Source organism: Heptranchias perlo, chromosome 40 (assembly GCF_035084215.1).
Source record: "Heptranchias perlo isolate sHepPer1 chromosome 40, sHepPer1.hap1, whole genome shotgun sequence".
Lineage (NCBI taxonomy): Eukaryota > Metazoa > Chordata > Chondrichthyes > Hexanchiformes > Hexanchidae > Heptranchias > Heptranchias perlo.
This window is the reverse complement of record NC_090364.1, coordinates 20,221,490-20,236,164: the sequence shown is the minus strand read 5'-3', so window position 1 is coordinate 20,236,164 and position 14,675 is coordinate 20,221,490. Positions and strand designations below refer to the sequence as shown.

Sequence of the window (14,675 nt, the reverse complement as noted above, 5' to 3'; positions counted from 1 at the left end):
CTCCTGGAGGGCCACATTAAAAAAAATCCATCGACATTCCCCTGTCCACTAGTTTAGTCACCTCTTCGAAGAAAGATGGGCCGAATGGCCGCCTGCTGTGCTTGTATGATTCGAAACTGGGGTACTGCTGCTACCAGCTGTCACACACTAAGAAGAACAGAAAATTGTGTTACAATGGGGTAAAGTATTAGAGGCCAGAGGAGTGTTAGAGAGCGAGCATCACTTTCAACCACTTTCTTTTCCAGGTAAAAAGACTCACGATCTGGGAGAGTACGACCCGCTCAGGCAGGCTGACAGTGACGACAGCGAGGACGATGCCAATCTCAACTACCAGAAAAATGGGAACGTCCAGACTGAGGCGAACAGGGAAGCGGCTCGTGACGGAGACCCGGACTCTGCGGTCGAGATGCACACGTTGAAGGTGAAACAACGCAGGCTCGATGAAGCCAGCTCAACGGAGGTCCACGCGACTGAGGTGTCGGACGAGTTTACCATTCAAGCCAGATCTTCGGTCCTCCCCTGCCTGCGGACAGCTGCCTTCCTCCTCACTCTTGCTTTGACCATGGTCCTGGTCCTGGTCTGTGCTTTCTTCATCCCGTGTCCGAGGAGCCGGCCACTGAGGACGTCATGGAACAGGAGCCTTGGCCAAGCAGCTGGTAAGCAGCACTGAGATGGTGGAAAAGCAACGGCAGCCATACTTTGTGTGTTAGCGTGATGGGGGGTCGGAGGGGAGGAGCAAGCCTCGCATTCCCAGTGCACTGTGCTGCAGAGTGGGGAACAAGGACTGGTGAGCCCAGCCAGGGTGAAGTGCTGACCTTGGCCATGGGGAGGTGCTGAGTGTAGGCCAGGCACCTCAATCCAATCTTCAGCACCGTCTAGTGACAGACTGCACGATTACATGAGCTGAGGCCAGGCTGCACACTGTCCAGTTTGGTGGGGGAGTGAAAGGAAAATGCACTGGAATTTTGACCGAGTGGTGGTGCTTCTTTGTAACTTGCTTTATATTTTCTCCCTTCTCCTCTTCCTGCTGCCTCCGAGCCACGACCTGTACCTTGGTGTTGGGGGTGCAGGGAGTCAAGGGGACAGGTACCACTCAATCTGTGACTACCACTAATGCCAGCTGGTAGGAGATGGGGAGGATGGCCTGGGAATGCAAGCCCTGCAATTTATCGCCTCTATGGCGAACCGCCCGGCTCTCAGCGTCTCCCAATTTAAGAATTGTTATAAATGACAGGCTTCACAAGATGTATTTCTTGTGTTCAGTGCCAAGGACTATTCCTTAAAGTGAGCTCTCCCTCCCTACAAACTGAAATGTGCCATTAAGTGCACGATACATGGTAACATAGCGTTGCCTGGATGGTTAAACCTCTTTGTTATTTAACTGTACTCACTGGAATTGACACAAGCCCTCATGGTCCCCTGGCTTTCAGACCATCGCTTGATCAGACCGTGTGATTGAGGCTAGGAACTACGAATCAGATTTATTAAAGTTAAAATTAAACAATAGCAGAAATGAAATGCAGCGGATTTCATTGGATTACAGAACTTTTAACTTGCATCTCATCGGCTACAAAAGTAATAAAATGTCCAACAACCCCCATTGATACAGCGTCTTTAACGTAGTGTAAGGGGTTTTGTTTCAGGGGCTTATCGCAGGTCAGCCAGTTATGTTTTCCTGAGCTGCCCTGCCCGCTGTGCAGTTTCGAATCGCTTTCCCCTTCCTGATTCTGAGCTTAGGACTTATCAAGTGGTAATAAGGACAGAAGAACAGACCAGTGGATTGGTGCAAGGAAAATCAATGTTTATTAATAAGAAAACTAAAACTACAAGGTAAACAGTATTATACAGAAGATAAAAGGAATCGGGACCAATGTCCTCGGGGGGTGTTTGCTAGTGCTGGGGAAGGTTTAAACTAGAGTGGCAGGGGGATGGGAACCTGAGCGGGGAGTCAGAAGAGAATAAAGTTGAGAGCAGCAAGAGAGGGGAAGACCCAGGGGAAATCTACAATACAAATAGTACAAACAGTTGTTCAAGAACAAGTGAAAGGGAAAAGCGTAGAGCAGCGGAAAGAAAGTGTACTTTAGGCACGACAGATAAAATAAAAACTAGAAGGCGTAAGGCGACTAACCCAGCATCAAAGCTGTGGCAGGGAGTTGGAAACCTGAGCAGGGAGACAGAGGAAAGCGAGTCAGGAAGGGACAGAAGGTATGGAGTAAAAGGTAAAGTGTTAAAAAAGGAAAAAGCAGGAACTAAGTGTCACAAAACATATTTGAAAGTTCTTTATCTGAATGCACGTAGCATTCGTAACAAAATGGACGAGTTAACGGCACAAATAACTACGTATGGGTATGATTTTGTGGCCATTACAGAAACATGGCTGCAGGGTGACAACAACTGGGAATGAAATATGCCAGGATATTTAACAATAAGGAAGGACAGGCAGGAAGGAAGGGGAGGTGGGGTGGCTATGTTAATAAAGGAAGGAATCACTGTAATACAGAGAAATGATAGTGGGACAAAGGATCAGGATAATGAAACAGTTTGGGTAGAGATAAGGAATAATATGGGGAAAAAAACACTCGTGGGCGTAGTATATAGGCCTCCTAATAGTTGCAACTCTGCTGGAAGAAGTATTAATCAGGAAATAGTCGGGGCATGTAATAAGGGAACAGCTATAATTATGGGGGATTTTAATTATCATATTAACTGGACAAATCAAATTGGGCAGGGCAGCCTTGAGGAAGAGTTTATTGAGTGTATTAGGGATGGATTTCTTGAGCAGTATGTAACTGAACCTACAAGGGGGCAAGCAACCTTGGACCTGGTCCTGTGTAATGAGCCAGGATTAATTAATAATGTCCTAGTTAAGGATCCCCTTGGAATGAGTGACCATAACATGGATACATTCCATATCCAATTAGAGGGTGAGAAGGTTGGTTCTCAAACAAGCGTACTGAGCTTGAAAAAAGGAGACTATGATGGTATGAGAGCGGAATTGATTAAAGTGGACTGGGAAAATAGATTAAAGGGTAAGATGGTACATGAGCAGTGGTGTTCATTTAAGGAGTTATTTTACAACTTTCAAAAAAAAAATATTCCACTGAGGAAAGCAGGGTGTAAAAGAAATGAACAGCCATCCGTGGCTAAGTAAAGAAATTAAGGATAGTATCCGACTAAAAACAAGGACATATAAGGTAGCCAAACTTAGTGGGAGGATAGAAGATTGGGAAGTCTTCAAAAGACAGCAAAAAGTAACTGAAGGATTGATTAAGAAAGGGAAGATAGATTATGAAAATAAATTAGCAAAAAATATAAAAACAGATAGCAAGAGTTTCTACAGTTATATAAAAAGAGAAAGGGTGGCTAAGGCAAACGTCGGTCCCTTAGAGGATGAGACCGGGAAATTAATGGTGGGAAACATGGAGATGGAAAAAATGCTGAACAAATATTTTGTTTCAGTCTTTACGGTAGCGGACACTAAGAATATCCCAACACTGGACAAACAGGGGGCTCTCGGGGGGGAGGAGTTAAATACGATTAAAATCACTAAGGAATTGGTACTCAGTAAATGAATGGGACTCAAGGCAGATAAATCCCCTGGACCTGATGGCTTACATCCTAGGGTCTTGAAGGAAGTGGCAGTAGGGATTGTGGATGCTTTGGTAATAATTTTCCAAAATTCTCTGGACTCGGCAAAGGTCCCAGCAGATTGGAAAACTGCTAATGTAACACCCTTATTTAAAAAGGGTAGTAGGCAGAAGGCTGGAAATTATAGACCAGTTAGCCTAACATCTGTGGTGGGTAAAATTTTGGAGTCTATTATTAAGGAGACAGTAATGGAACATTTGGATAAACATAATTTAATAGGACAAAGTCAGCGTGGCTTTACGAAGGGGAAGTCATGTCTGACAAATTTGCTTGAGTTCTTTGAGGACATAACGTACAGGGTGGATAAAGGGGAACCAGTGGACATAGTGTATTTAGACTTCCAGAAGGCATTCGACAAGGTGCCACATAAAAGATTATTGCTCAAGATAAAGAATCACTGGATTGGGGGTAATATTCTGGCATGGGTGGAGGATTGGTTATCTAACAGGAAGCAGAGAGTTGGGATAAATGGTTCATTCCCGGACTGGCAACCAGTAGCCAGTGGTGTTCCGCAGGGGTCGGTGCTGGGTCCCCAACTCTTTACAATCTATATTAACGATTTGGAGGAGGGGACCGAGTGTAACATATCAAAGTTTACAGATGATACAAAGATGAGAGGGAAAGTAGAGAGTGAGGAGGACATAAAAAACATACAAGGGGATATAGACAGGCTGGGTGAGTGGGCGGAGATTTGGCAGATGCAATACAATATTGGAAAATGTGAGGTTATGCACTTTGGCAGGAAAAATCAGAGAGCAAGTTATTATCTTAATGGCGAGAAACTGGAAAGTACTGCAGTACAAAGGGATCTGGGGGTCCTAGTGCAAGAAAATCAAAAAGTTAGTTTGCAGGTGCAGCAGGTGATCAAGAAGGCCAACAGAATGTTGGCTTTTATTGTTTGGGGGATAGAATATAAAAACAGGGAGGTATTGCTGCAGTTATATAAGGTATTGGTGAGACCGCACCTGGAATACTGCATACAGTTTTGGTCTCCATACTTAAGAAAAGACATACTTGCTCTCGAGGAGGTACAAAGAAGGTTCACTCGGTTAATCCCGGGGATGAGGGGGTGGACATATGAGGAAAGATTGAGTAGATTGGGACTCTACTCATTGGAGTTCAGAAGAATGAGAGGCGATCTTATTGAAACCTATAAGATTGTGAAGGGGCTTGATCGGGTGGATGCGGTAAGGATGCTCCCAAGGATGGGTGAAACTAGAACTAGGGGGCATAATCTTAGAATCAGGGGCTGCTCTTTCAAAACTGAGATGAGGAGAAACTTCTTCACTCAGAGGGTAGTAGGTCTGTGGAATTTGCTGCCCCAGGAAGCTGTGGAAGCTGCATCATTAAATAAATTTAAAACAGAAATAGACAGTTTCCTAGAAGTAAAGGGAATTAGGGGTTATGGGGAGCGGGCAGAAAATTGGACATGAATTTAGATTTGAGGTTAGGATCAGATCAGCCATGATTTTATTGAATGGCGGAGCAGGCTTGAGGGGCCGATTGGCCTACTCCTGCTCCTATTTCTTATGTTCTTATGCTATGGATGCAATAGTCTTACACTTAACGGGATGGAAGAAACGGACACATCGAGGGAAAATTCTAAAATCACAATTTTAGCAATACCCCTTCAACTCCCACCCTCACACCTCGCTAGGTTGTCTTGTGGCAGCCAGAAAAAAAATAATGTTCACTATGAAACAGATGAAAAGGCCTGGCCCCTGTGTCCTGCTGCTGCCTTCGACATGTGGTTGCGATGTTTAATGGACAGCCTTCCTTCTTGGTTGCTAGCAGGCAGACAGGACACTGGGCCAAGGCGAAGAGAAAGAGAGAGAGGTTCTGGGATGCCCCCAGTTATACCCTCCCGGTAATGGGTTAATTTTGTGCCTCATCAGTTTGCCCCATTGTCCGATTTGGGCGTGAAAACGTGAGACAAAAGGGGTCCCGATCTTGGCCCATTCTCATTAATGGCCGGTTCCTGTACTGATCTGTTCCATAACTGCTTTCCATTGTTCCGAGTGTTCCTTGATGGGCTATCTTTAGTCCTGGGATTACTCCTGCTCGAATTTTGATGTATCGGCCGGCAGCGTTGATGGCTTGCCTCAGGGCGTGAATGCAACTGCATTGTTCAAAGAGAATCCAATTTCAAATGCTGCCGGCCTTTGGCCGCAGCCATTTTGAAAGACCCTGGATTTTTTTAAAACACAGTCACACCAGGGTTTCTTTAATAACTCCAATAAATCTTCGGGGTGGGGGGACATGTGAAATTTTGCAAATCCCTTCAGTAGTGAAACGTCCCTCGATGCTTCACAGGAGTGTAACCAGACAAAATTAATCAGACAAAATTTGACACCAAGCCACATAAGGAGATATTAGGACAGGTGACCAAAAGCTTGGTTTTAATGAGTGTCCTAAAGGAGGAGAGAGAGAGAGGTAGAAATGCAGAGAGCCTTCGGGAGGGAATTCCAGAGCTTAGGGCCCAGGCAACTGAAGGCACGGCCGCCAATGGTGGAGCGAAGAAAATCGGGGACGCGTAAAAGGCCAGAATTGGAGGAGCGCAGAGATCTCGGAGGGTTGTAGGGCTGGAGGAGGTTACAGAGATAGGGAGGGGCGAGGCCACGAAGGGATTTGAAAACAAGGATGAGAATTTTAAAATCGACCAATGTCCACACCCCAAATCTCTCGGTGTGGTTCGTTCTGCCCTCACGGACTCTTCGTGTCCAGCTCCACATGAGCAGTGGAACGAGACGTGCTGCCGGCCGGTGTCACACATACCTGCCAAACCCTTTGAAGTTCAGTTTGGTATTTTCCACCGTTCTGTCAATCATCCACAAGATTTAAAACACAGAAGTAGTCTGTTGTTATGGAAGTGCACTGCCTGGTGTGGCGGCAGACATGAAATAGATACCAGACACAGTGGGGGTAATTTTAACCCCCAAGAACGGGTGGGTGGGAGGTTAAAATAATAACTTTTTGGAACGGGACCGCTTCCCGGCTCTAACGCACCCACTTCCAGGTTTAACCAAGCCGTGTTTGGATGCGTGCGCATAACTGACACCAGGAAGTCCCGCCCCCACTTGAAGCTGATACTTAAAGGGGCAATGTACCTCATTGAAATAGTTGAGGTACTTAAGTTTTTGTGTATTATAAAAGTAAAATAAGTTTAACCTTACCTATCTGGGTTTCCCTTCGCTTCCCAACCATGACAGGTGAAAGCAGGGGGGAAGGGCCGGATCCATGAGGTGAGTGAGGGCCTTTATTGCACTGCTTGTGGGCCCAGAGGAGCAAGAGTGCTTCATCCAGGCTCAACAAGCTCACCTGGCCGACAGGACCCCGCGATTGGCCAACCCCTCCCCCCACCTCGATCCCCGATTCTGGATCCCCCCCGATCCCCATGCTGGTTGGATCCCCCTGATGTTGGAAACTCGGAAGCAGATTGTGACGCGCTCATTTGGCTTCTGAGTTCTCTGCGCGAACATCTGGGCGGGTTGGGTTCCCGGCTCCAAGTTAAAATCATGCCCAATGACACTGAGTGGCGATATACCTTTTGACTGAAATGAACATTCACAGAACTCTTGGGGCGGGCAATAAATGCCGGCCTTGCCAGTGATGCCCACGTCCCAAGAATAAATAATATTTTTTTAAATTGAAATCTAGTGGTTTGGTGAGGGATGAGGGACTTCAATTATGAGGAAAGACTGGAGAAGCTGGGATTGTTCTCCTTGGAACAGAGAAGGTTAAGGGGAGATTTGATCGAGGTGTTCAAAATCATGAACGGTTTTGATAGAGTGAATAAGGAGAAACTGTTTCCAGCGGCAGAAGGGTCGGTAACCAGAGGACACAGATTTAAGTTAATTGGCAAAAGAACCAGTGGGGAAGATGAGACATTTTTTTACACAGCAAGTTGTGATGATCTGGAATGCGCTGCCTGAAAGGACGGTGGGAGCAGATTCAATAATAACTTTCTAAAGGGAATTGGATAAATACTTGAAAAGGAGAAATTTGCAGGGCCATGGGGAAAGAGCAGGGGGAGTGGGACTAATTGGATAGCTCTTTCAAAGAGCCGACACAGGCACGATGGGCCGAATGACCACCTCCTGCTGTATCATTCTATGGTTTCTGACTGAACTGTAATCAAATTGTATTTGCATAACTAGTCTTCTGACTAAGTGTGAAAGGCCCTGGATTTTGCCTGGTGGTTGTATATTTGTTGTAGCTGGACTGCCTGCATCAATCAACGTTTCAAATGACCAGCAAGACCCGTAAATTAATATTAAATATATAAAGGAGCTGATTTTCATCTTACCGCATTTTTAGGGATTAACATCGTCGTCATGGCACTGGTGGGCTGCCTGTTGCGATTTTCGGGCGGATTGTGATTTAGGCAGCCAGCGTGGAAAGGCGGGGTCCTAATAAATATATGTATATCAGGGTCAAAGGACGTTGCCAGAATCCTGCGCCATTTTTGTCTCTAACTATTATTACCCCAAAGGGTTTTGTAGAGATCTGAGGCAGCGTTATAGAGTCTTTTGATGCTGAGAAGAAGCAGCAGCAAGTGTGAGCACGAGGTGCAAGTAGTTGTGAGGACAGTAGCAGGTTCTGAGTGTGAAAGTGCAAGCAGGAGATGCAGTGAAGTGTCATTATTGTGATGGAGGAGAGGCATGGGGAGGGAAGGATTGGTTCTGCCGTTGGAAATTTGGTTGGGCACCTGCTGCCCATGAGAGTACCTCCATGGCACCAGTAGAAAATCTGGGCTCTTGGACAAAGCTATTTTACTAACAGATTCAGAAATGCAATTGCCACTAACTAGTATAAGAACATAAGAAATAGGAGCAGGAGTAGGTCAGAGGGCCACTCGAGCCTGCTCCGCCATTCAATCAGATCATGGCTGATCTTCTACCTCAACTCTACTTTCCTGCCCTATCCCCATATTCCTTGATTCCCTTAGTGTCCAAGTATCCATCGATCTCAGCCTTGAATGTACTGAAGGATACATCATCCACAGCCCTCTGTTGTAGAGAATTTCAAATATTCACGACTGAGTGAAGAAATTCCTCCTCATCTCAGTCTTAAATGGCTGATCCCTTATCCTGAGATTATGACCCCTATTTCTAGACTCTCCAGCCAAAGAAAACAGCCTCTCAGCATCTACCCTGTCAAGCTCTCTTAGAATCTTTTATGTTTCAATGAGATCACCTCTCATTCTTCTAAACTCCAGAGAGTATAGGCCCATTCTACTCAATCTCTCCTCATCGGACAACCCTCTCATCCCAGGAATCAATCTAGTGAACCCTCTAAGGCAAGTATATCCTTCCTTAGATAAAGAGACCAAAACTGTACTCAGTACTCCAGGTGTGGTCTCACCAAAGCCCTGTATAATTGCAGCAAGACTTCCTTACTCTTATATTCCAACCACCTTGCAGTAAAGGCCAACATACCATTCGCCTTCCTAATTGCTTGCTGTACCTGCATGTTAACTTTTTGTGTTTCTTATATAAGGACACCCAAATCCCTTTGAACACCAACATTTGATAGTTCCTCACCATTTAAAAAATATTCTGTTTTTCTATTCTTCCTCACATTTCCCCACATTATACTCCATCTGCCACCTTCTTGCCCACTCACTTAATCTGTCTATATCCCTTTGCAGACTCTTTCTGTCGTCCTCACAGCTTACTTTCCCACCTAGCTTTGTATCGTCAGCAACTTGGATACATTACACTCGGGCCCTTCATATAAGTCATTAATATAGATTGTAAATAGCTGAGGCCCGAGCACTGATCCCTGCGGTACCCCACCAACCTGCCAACCTGAAAATGACCCTTCATTCCTACTCTCTGTTTTCTGTCCATTAACCAATCCTCAATCCATGCTAATATATTACCCCAATCCCATGAGCCCTAATCTTGGGTAACAACCTCTTGTCTGGCACCTCCCCTTTAAGAGGCGCAGGAAGCCTTTAAGTAGCAGCAGCCCACCAGATTTCCCACCCTCCCAACTGGTGAGCTAATTATAGGGAGCACAATAATCGCTGGAAGCTCGCTGAGTACATTTCAATTAAAAAAATAATAATTCTTGCCATTTATTACCCATCCCAGTTTGCCCTGAGAAGGTGATAGTGGGCCTCTTTCTTGAAATGCTGCTGGAAAATGGATAGGGCCTCCTACCACTCTCATCGGGTGGGTGGAGTCACTGAGAGACTGCGGGAGACACCAGGGAGAGAGCAGAGACACTGAGGGACTGGGAGAGACACCTGGGAAAGAGCAGAGACACTGAGGGACTGGGAGAGACACCAGGGAGAGAGCAGAGACACTGAGGGACTGGGAGAGACACCAGGGAGAGAGCAGAGACACTGAGGGACTGGGAGAGACACCAGGGAGAGAGCAGAGACACTGAGGGACTGGGAGAGACACCTGGGAAAGAGCAGAGACACTGAGGGACTGGGAGAGACACCAGGGAGAGAGCAGAGACACTGAGGGACTGGGAGGGACACCAGGGAGAGAGCAGAGACACTGAGGGACTGGGAGAGACACTAGGGTGAGACACCAGGGAGAGAGGAGAGACACGAGGGAGAGACACCAGGGAGAGAGGAGAGACACCGAGGGACTGGGAGGGACACCAGGGAGAGAGCAGAGTCACAGAGAGACTGGGAGAAACACCAGGGAGAGACTGGGAGAGACACCAGGGAGAGAGCAGAGTCATTGAGAGACTGGGAGAGACACCAGGGAGAGAGCACAGACACTGAGGGACTGGGAGAGACACCAGGGAGAGAGCACAGACACTGAGGGACTGGGAGAGACACTAGGGTGAGACACCAGGGAGAGAGGAGAGACACGAGGGAGAGACACCAGGGAGAGAGGAGAGACACCAGGGAGAGAGCAGAGTCACAGAGAGACTGGGAGAAACACCAGGGAGCAGAGTCACTGAGGGACTGGGAGAGACACTAGGGTGAGACACCAGGGAGAGAGCAGAGTCACAGAGAGACTGGGAGAAACACCAGGGAGAGACTGGAAGAGACACCAGGGAGAGAGCAGAGTCACAGAGAGACTGGGAGAAACACCAGGGAGCAGAGTCACTGAGGGACTGGGAGAGACACTAGGGTGAGACACCAGGGAGAGAGGAGAGACACGAGGGAGAGACACCAGGGAGAGAGGAGAGACACTGAGGGACTGGGAGGGACACCAGGGAGAGAGCAGAGTCACAGAGAGACTGGGAGAAACACCAGGGAGAGACTGGGAGAGACACCAGGGAGAGAGCAGAGTCATTGAGAGACTGGGAGAGACACCAGGGAGAGAGCACAGACACTGAGGGACTGGGAGAGACACCAGGGAGAGAGCACAGACACTGAGGGACTGGGAGAGACACCAGGGAGAGAGCACAAACACTGAGGGACTGGGAGAGACACCAGGGAGAGAGCAGAGTCATTGAGAGACTCGGAGAAACACCAGGGAGACAGCAGAGACACTCAGGGACTGGGAGAGACACCAGGGAGAGAGCCTGTCCATCGCCTGATCGATTTAGTACCACACCAAAATCAATCGTAAAGTCTTTCTTTTGATTTGAAGTAGGACAGATCTCCCTCTCTGTCCCAGATGAGTATACCTGCCCAGTGACTGACAGACTGACAGACTGACAGACAGTCACTGTTACATAAGAACAAAGTATTTTTAGGAACAGGCAGAAAAAACCCAACCAGCTTGTCCCTCTTTAATAGATCAGCCCCACCTCCATGGACCAAGTGTTCTTTTTTCATACAGGGCTGTCTCTCGTGTTGCTGTGTTTCTGCTGAGGTTTGTGTCCACAGTCCTGCCTGTTCATTGACAGGTCTTTCTTTCTTTCCCGCAGGTTTCCCTCCTGTGATTACCCTCTGGGATGTTAATAACGACCAGGTTTCAGATGTTATTGTTTCGTTCAGCTCCACTGGGAAAGCGCAGGACCAGAGAGGAAGCCTCAGGCCACAAGGTAAATTAGGGCTGGATGGAGTATCTCGCCTTCACTCAATCAATTAAAATCACTTTGTCCCATTATAACATGCACTGGACACCATGACCAAGCATAGTGAAGCAATTAATCCCACTCCAGGCAGGACCCGTAGCCCAGACATCCCAGGTTTCTCTCCTGTGATTACCCACTGGGAAGTCAATAATGACCAAGTCAATGAATTACATAAAACTTTAATTAAGTAAATATATAAAACAGGGTTAGATAGAGATGGCGGTGCAGGTGGTGCTGTAACTGCAGTGTGTGGGAGTTTGTGGAGACCAGTGAGATCCCGAGGAACCACACCTGCAGTAAGTGTCTGCAGCTCGAGGAACTTCAGCTCAGAGTTGTTGAGCTGGAGTCTGAGCTGCAGACATTGCATCAGGGAGGGGAGAGTTACCTGGACACTTTGATCCAGGAGGCAGTCACACCCCTTAGACCAGGTAGTAGCTTAGATTCATTCAGCGGTCAGGGACAGAAGGATGTGACTGAGTCAGGCAGTTATGGGAACCCAGGATGCAGTGATGGGGGAGCCTCAACAGGTACGAGGTACTTGCTTCCTGTGTGGATGAGAGCCAAGACTGCAGGGAGGATGGGTAAGCTGCCCAGGCACTGGTACAGGGGGCCATTCAAGTGGGGGGAGTAAAAAGGAATGTGAAAAGGGATAGTATCGTCAGGGGGATAGACACTGCTCCCTGCAGCCACGACCGGGAGTCCCGAAGGCTGTGCTGCCTGCCCAGTGCCAGGGTTAAGGACATCTCCTCACAGCTGGAAAAGAACTCAGAGCATGAGGGGGAGGATCCAGTTGTCGTGGTCCACGTATGAACCAATGACAAAGGTAGAACTAGGAATGGGGTTCTGCTGAGAGAGTTTGAGGAGCTGGGGTCTAAATTAATAAGCAGAACCTCAAAGGTTAAATGTGTGGCTGAAAGAGTGGAGTGGGGAGACAGGGGTTTCAATTCATGGGGCACTGGCACCAGTACTGGGGAAAGAGGGAGCTGTTCCACTGGGACGGGCTCCACTTAAACCGGGCTGGGACCAGCATCCTGGTGAATCGAATAGGGCGGTAGATAGGGATTAAAACTAATAAGGGGGGAGGGTTCAGGTGAGGGTAAATTTATCAGTCTAAAGAGAAAAATCAAGGCTGTAGAGCAGAGCAGCGATTTTGGTAAAAGCAAACAGAGTGTGTCAGGAAGGGACAGAAAGTTTAACAAAGGTAATAGGGCATCAGTGACTAAGGTCACATCAGGGAAAAATAGTAAAAAGTTAAAATTAAAGGCGCTGTATCTGAATGCTCAAGTATTTGTAACAAGACAGATGAATTAATGGCACAAATAGAGATAAACTGGTTTGATCCAGTAACCATTCCTGAGACGTGGTTACAGGGTGACCAAGGTTGGGAACTAAATATTGCAGGGTACTTGAGTTTTAGAAAAGACAGGCAGAATGGAAAAGGAGAGGGGGGAGGGGGGAGGGGGTGGGGGGAGCCCTGATAATAAAGGATGAGATAAGGACAGAAATGGGAAAGGATCTTAGCTCAGAAAATCAGGATGTAGAATCAGTCTGGGTGGAGCTAAAAAATAACAAGGGACAGAAAACACTGGTGGGAATGGTTTATAGGCCCCCTGACAGTAGTTATACTGTTGGACAGAGTATAAATCAGGAAATTAGAGGAGCGTGTAACAAGGGTAATGCAATAATCGTGGGGGATCTTTAATCTTCTTATAGACTGGGCAAACCAAATTGGCAAAACGAGTTTGGAGGACGGGTTCATGGAATGCATTCGAGATAGTTTTCCAGAACAATATAAGAAATAGGACAATCGGCCCCTCGAGCCTGCTCCGCCATTCAATAAGATCATGGCTGATCTGATCCCAACCTCAAATCAAAATTCATGTCCAATTTCCTGCCCGCTCCCCGTAACCCCTAATTCCCTTTGCTTCTAGGAAACTGTCTATTTCTGTTTTAAATTTATTTAATGATGTAGCTTCCACAGCTTCCTGGGGCAGCAAATTCAACAGACCTACTACCCTCTGAGTGAAGAAGTTTCTCCTCATCTCAGTTTTGAAAGAGCAGCCCCTTATTCTAAGATTATGCCCCCTAGTTCTAGTTTCACCCATCCTTGGGAACATCCACCCGATCAAGCCCCTTCACAATCTTATATGTCAAGGAACCAACTGGGGAACAGGCTATTTTGGATCTAGTATTGTGTAATGAGACAGGGTTAATTAGTAATCTTTTCGTTAAGGATCCTCTGGGGCAGAGTGATCATAAAATGATAGAATTTCATATTGAGTTTGAGAGTGATGTAGTTAAATCTGAAACGAGGGTCTTAAATTTAAACAAAGCCAATTACGTAGGTATGAATGGCGAGTTGGCCAAGGTAGGTTGGGAAATTAGATTAAATGATATGGCAGATAAGCAATGGCGAAGATTTAAAGAAATAATTTATAATTTTCAACATATTCCCATGAGGAATAAAACCTCCACAGAAAAAGTCATCCAACTGTGGCTAACTAGAGAAGTTAAGGATAGTATTAGATTAGAAGAGGCGGCTTACAATGTTGCTAAAAAGAGTAGTAAGCTTGAGGATTGGGAGGGTTTTAGAAATCAGCAAAGGACGATCAAGAAATTGATGGAGAAAATTGAATCTGAGAGTAAACTAGCAGGAAATATAAGAACAGATTGTAAGAGCTTCTGCAAGTATGTAAAAAGAAAGAGATGAGAGAAAGTAAACGTGGGTCCCTCAGAGACTAGAGAAATTATATAATGGGGAATAAGGAAATGGCAGAGACATTAAACAAATATTTTGTATCTGTCTTCACAGTAGAAGACACAAAAACATAACAGAAATAGTGGGGAACCAAGGCTCTAATGAGAGAGAGGAACTTAAAGTATTTAAGATTAGTAAAGAAAAAGTACCAGAGAAATTAATGGGACTAAAAGCCAACAAATCCCCTGGACCTGATGGTCTACATCCTAGGATTTTAAAAGCGGTGGCTGCAGAGATAGTGGATGCATTGGTTTGGTTCTTCCAGAAGTCCCTA

At 46.4% G+C, this 14,675-nt stretch overlaps 1 protein-coding gene across 1 annotated transcript in view; it reads left to right on the top strand.

Moving 5' to 3' along the window:
- Window positions 1–245: 245 nt before the first annotated feature.
- The window catches only part of fam234b (family with sequence similarity 234 member B), a gene marked incomplete at its 5' end in the record, with an annotated part of 53,386 nt that continues 38,956 nt past the window's right edge, over window positions 246–14,675 (top strand). Inside the window, 2 exons of the mRNA XM_067974736.1 lie at window positions 246–656; window positions 11,494–11,610. Of these exons, the coding sequence (XP_067830837.1) occupies window positions 246–656; window positions 11,494–11,610 (528 nt within the window). The remainder of the gene's footprint in view (window positions 657–11,493; window positions 11,611–14,675) is intronic.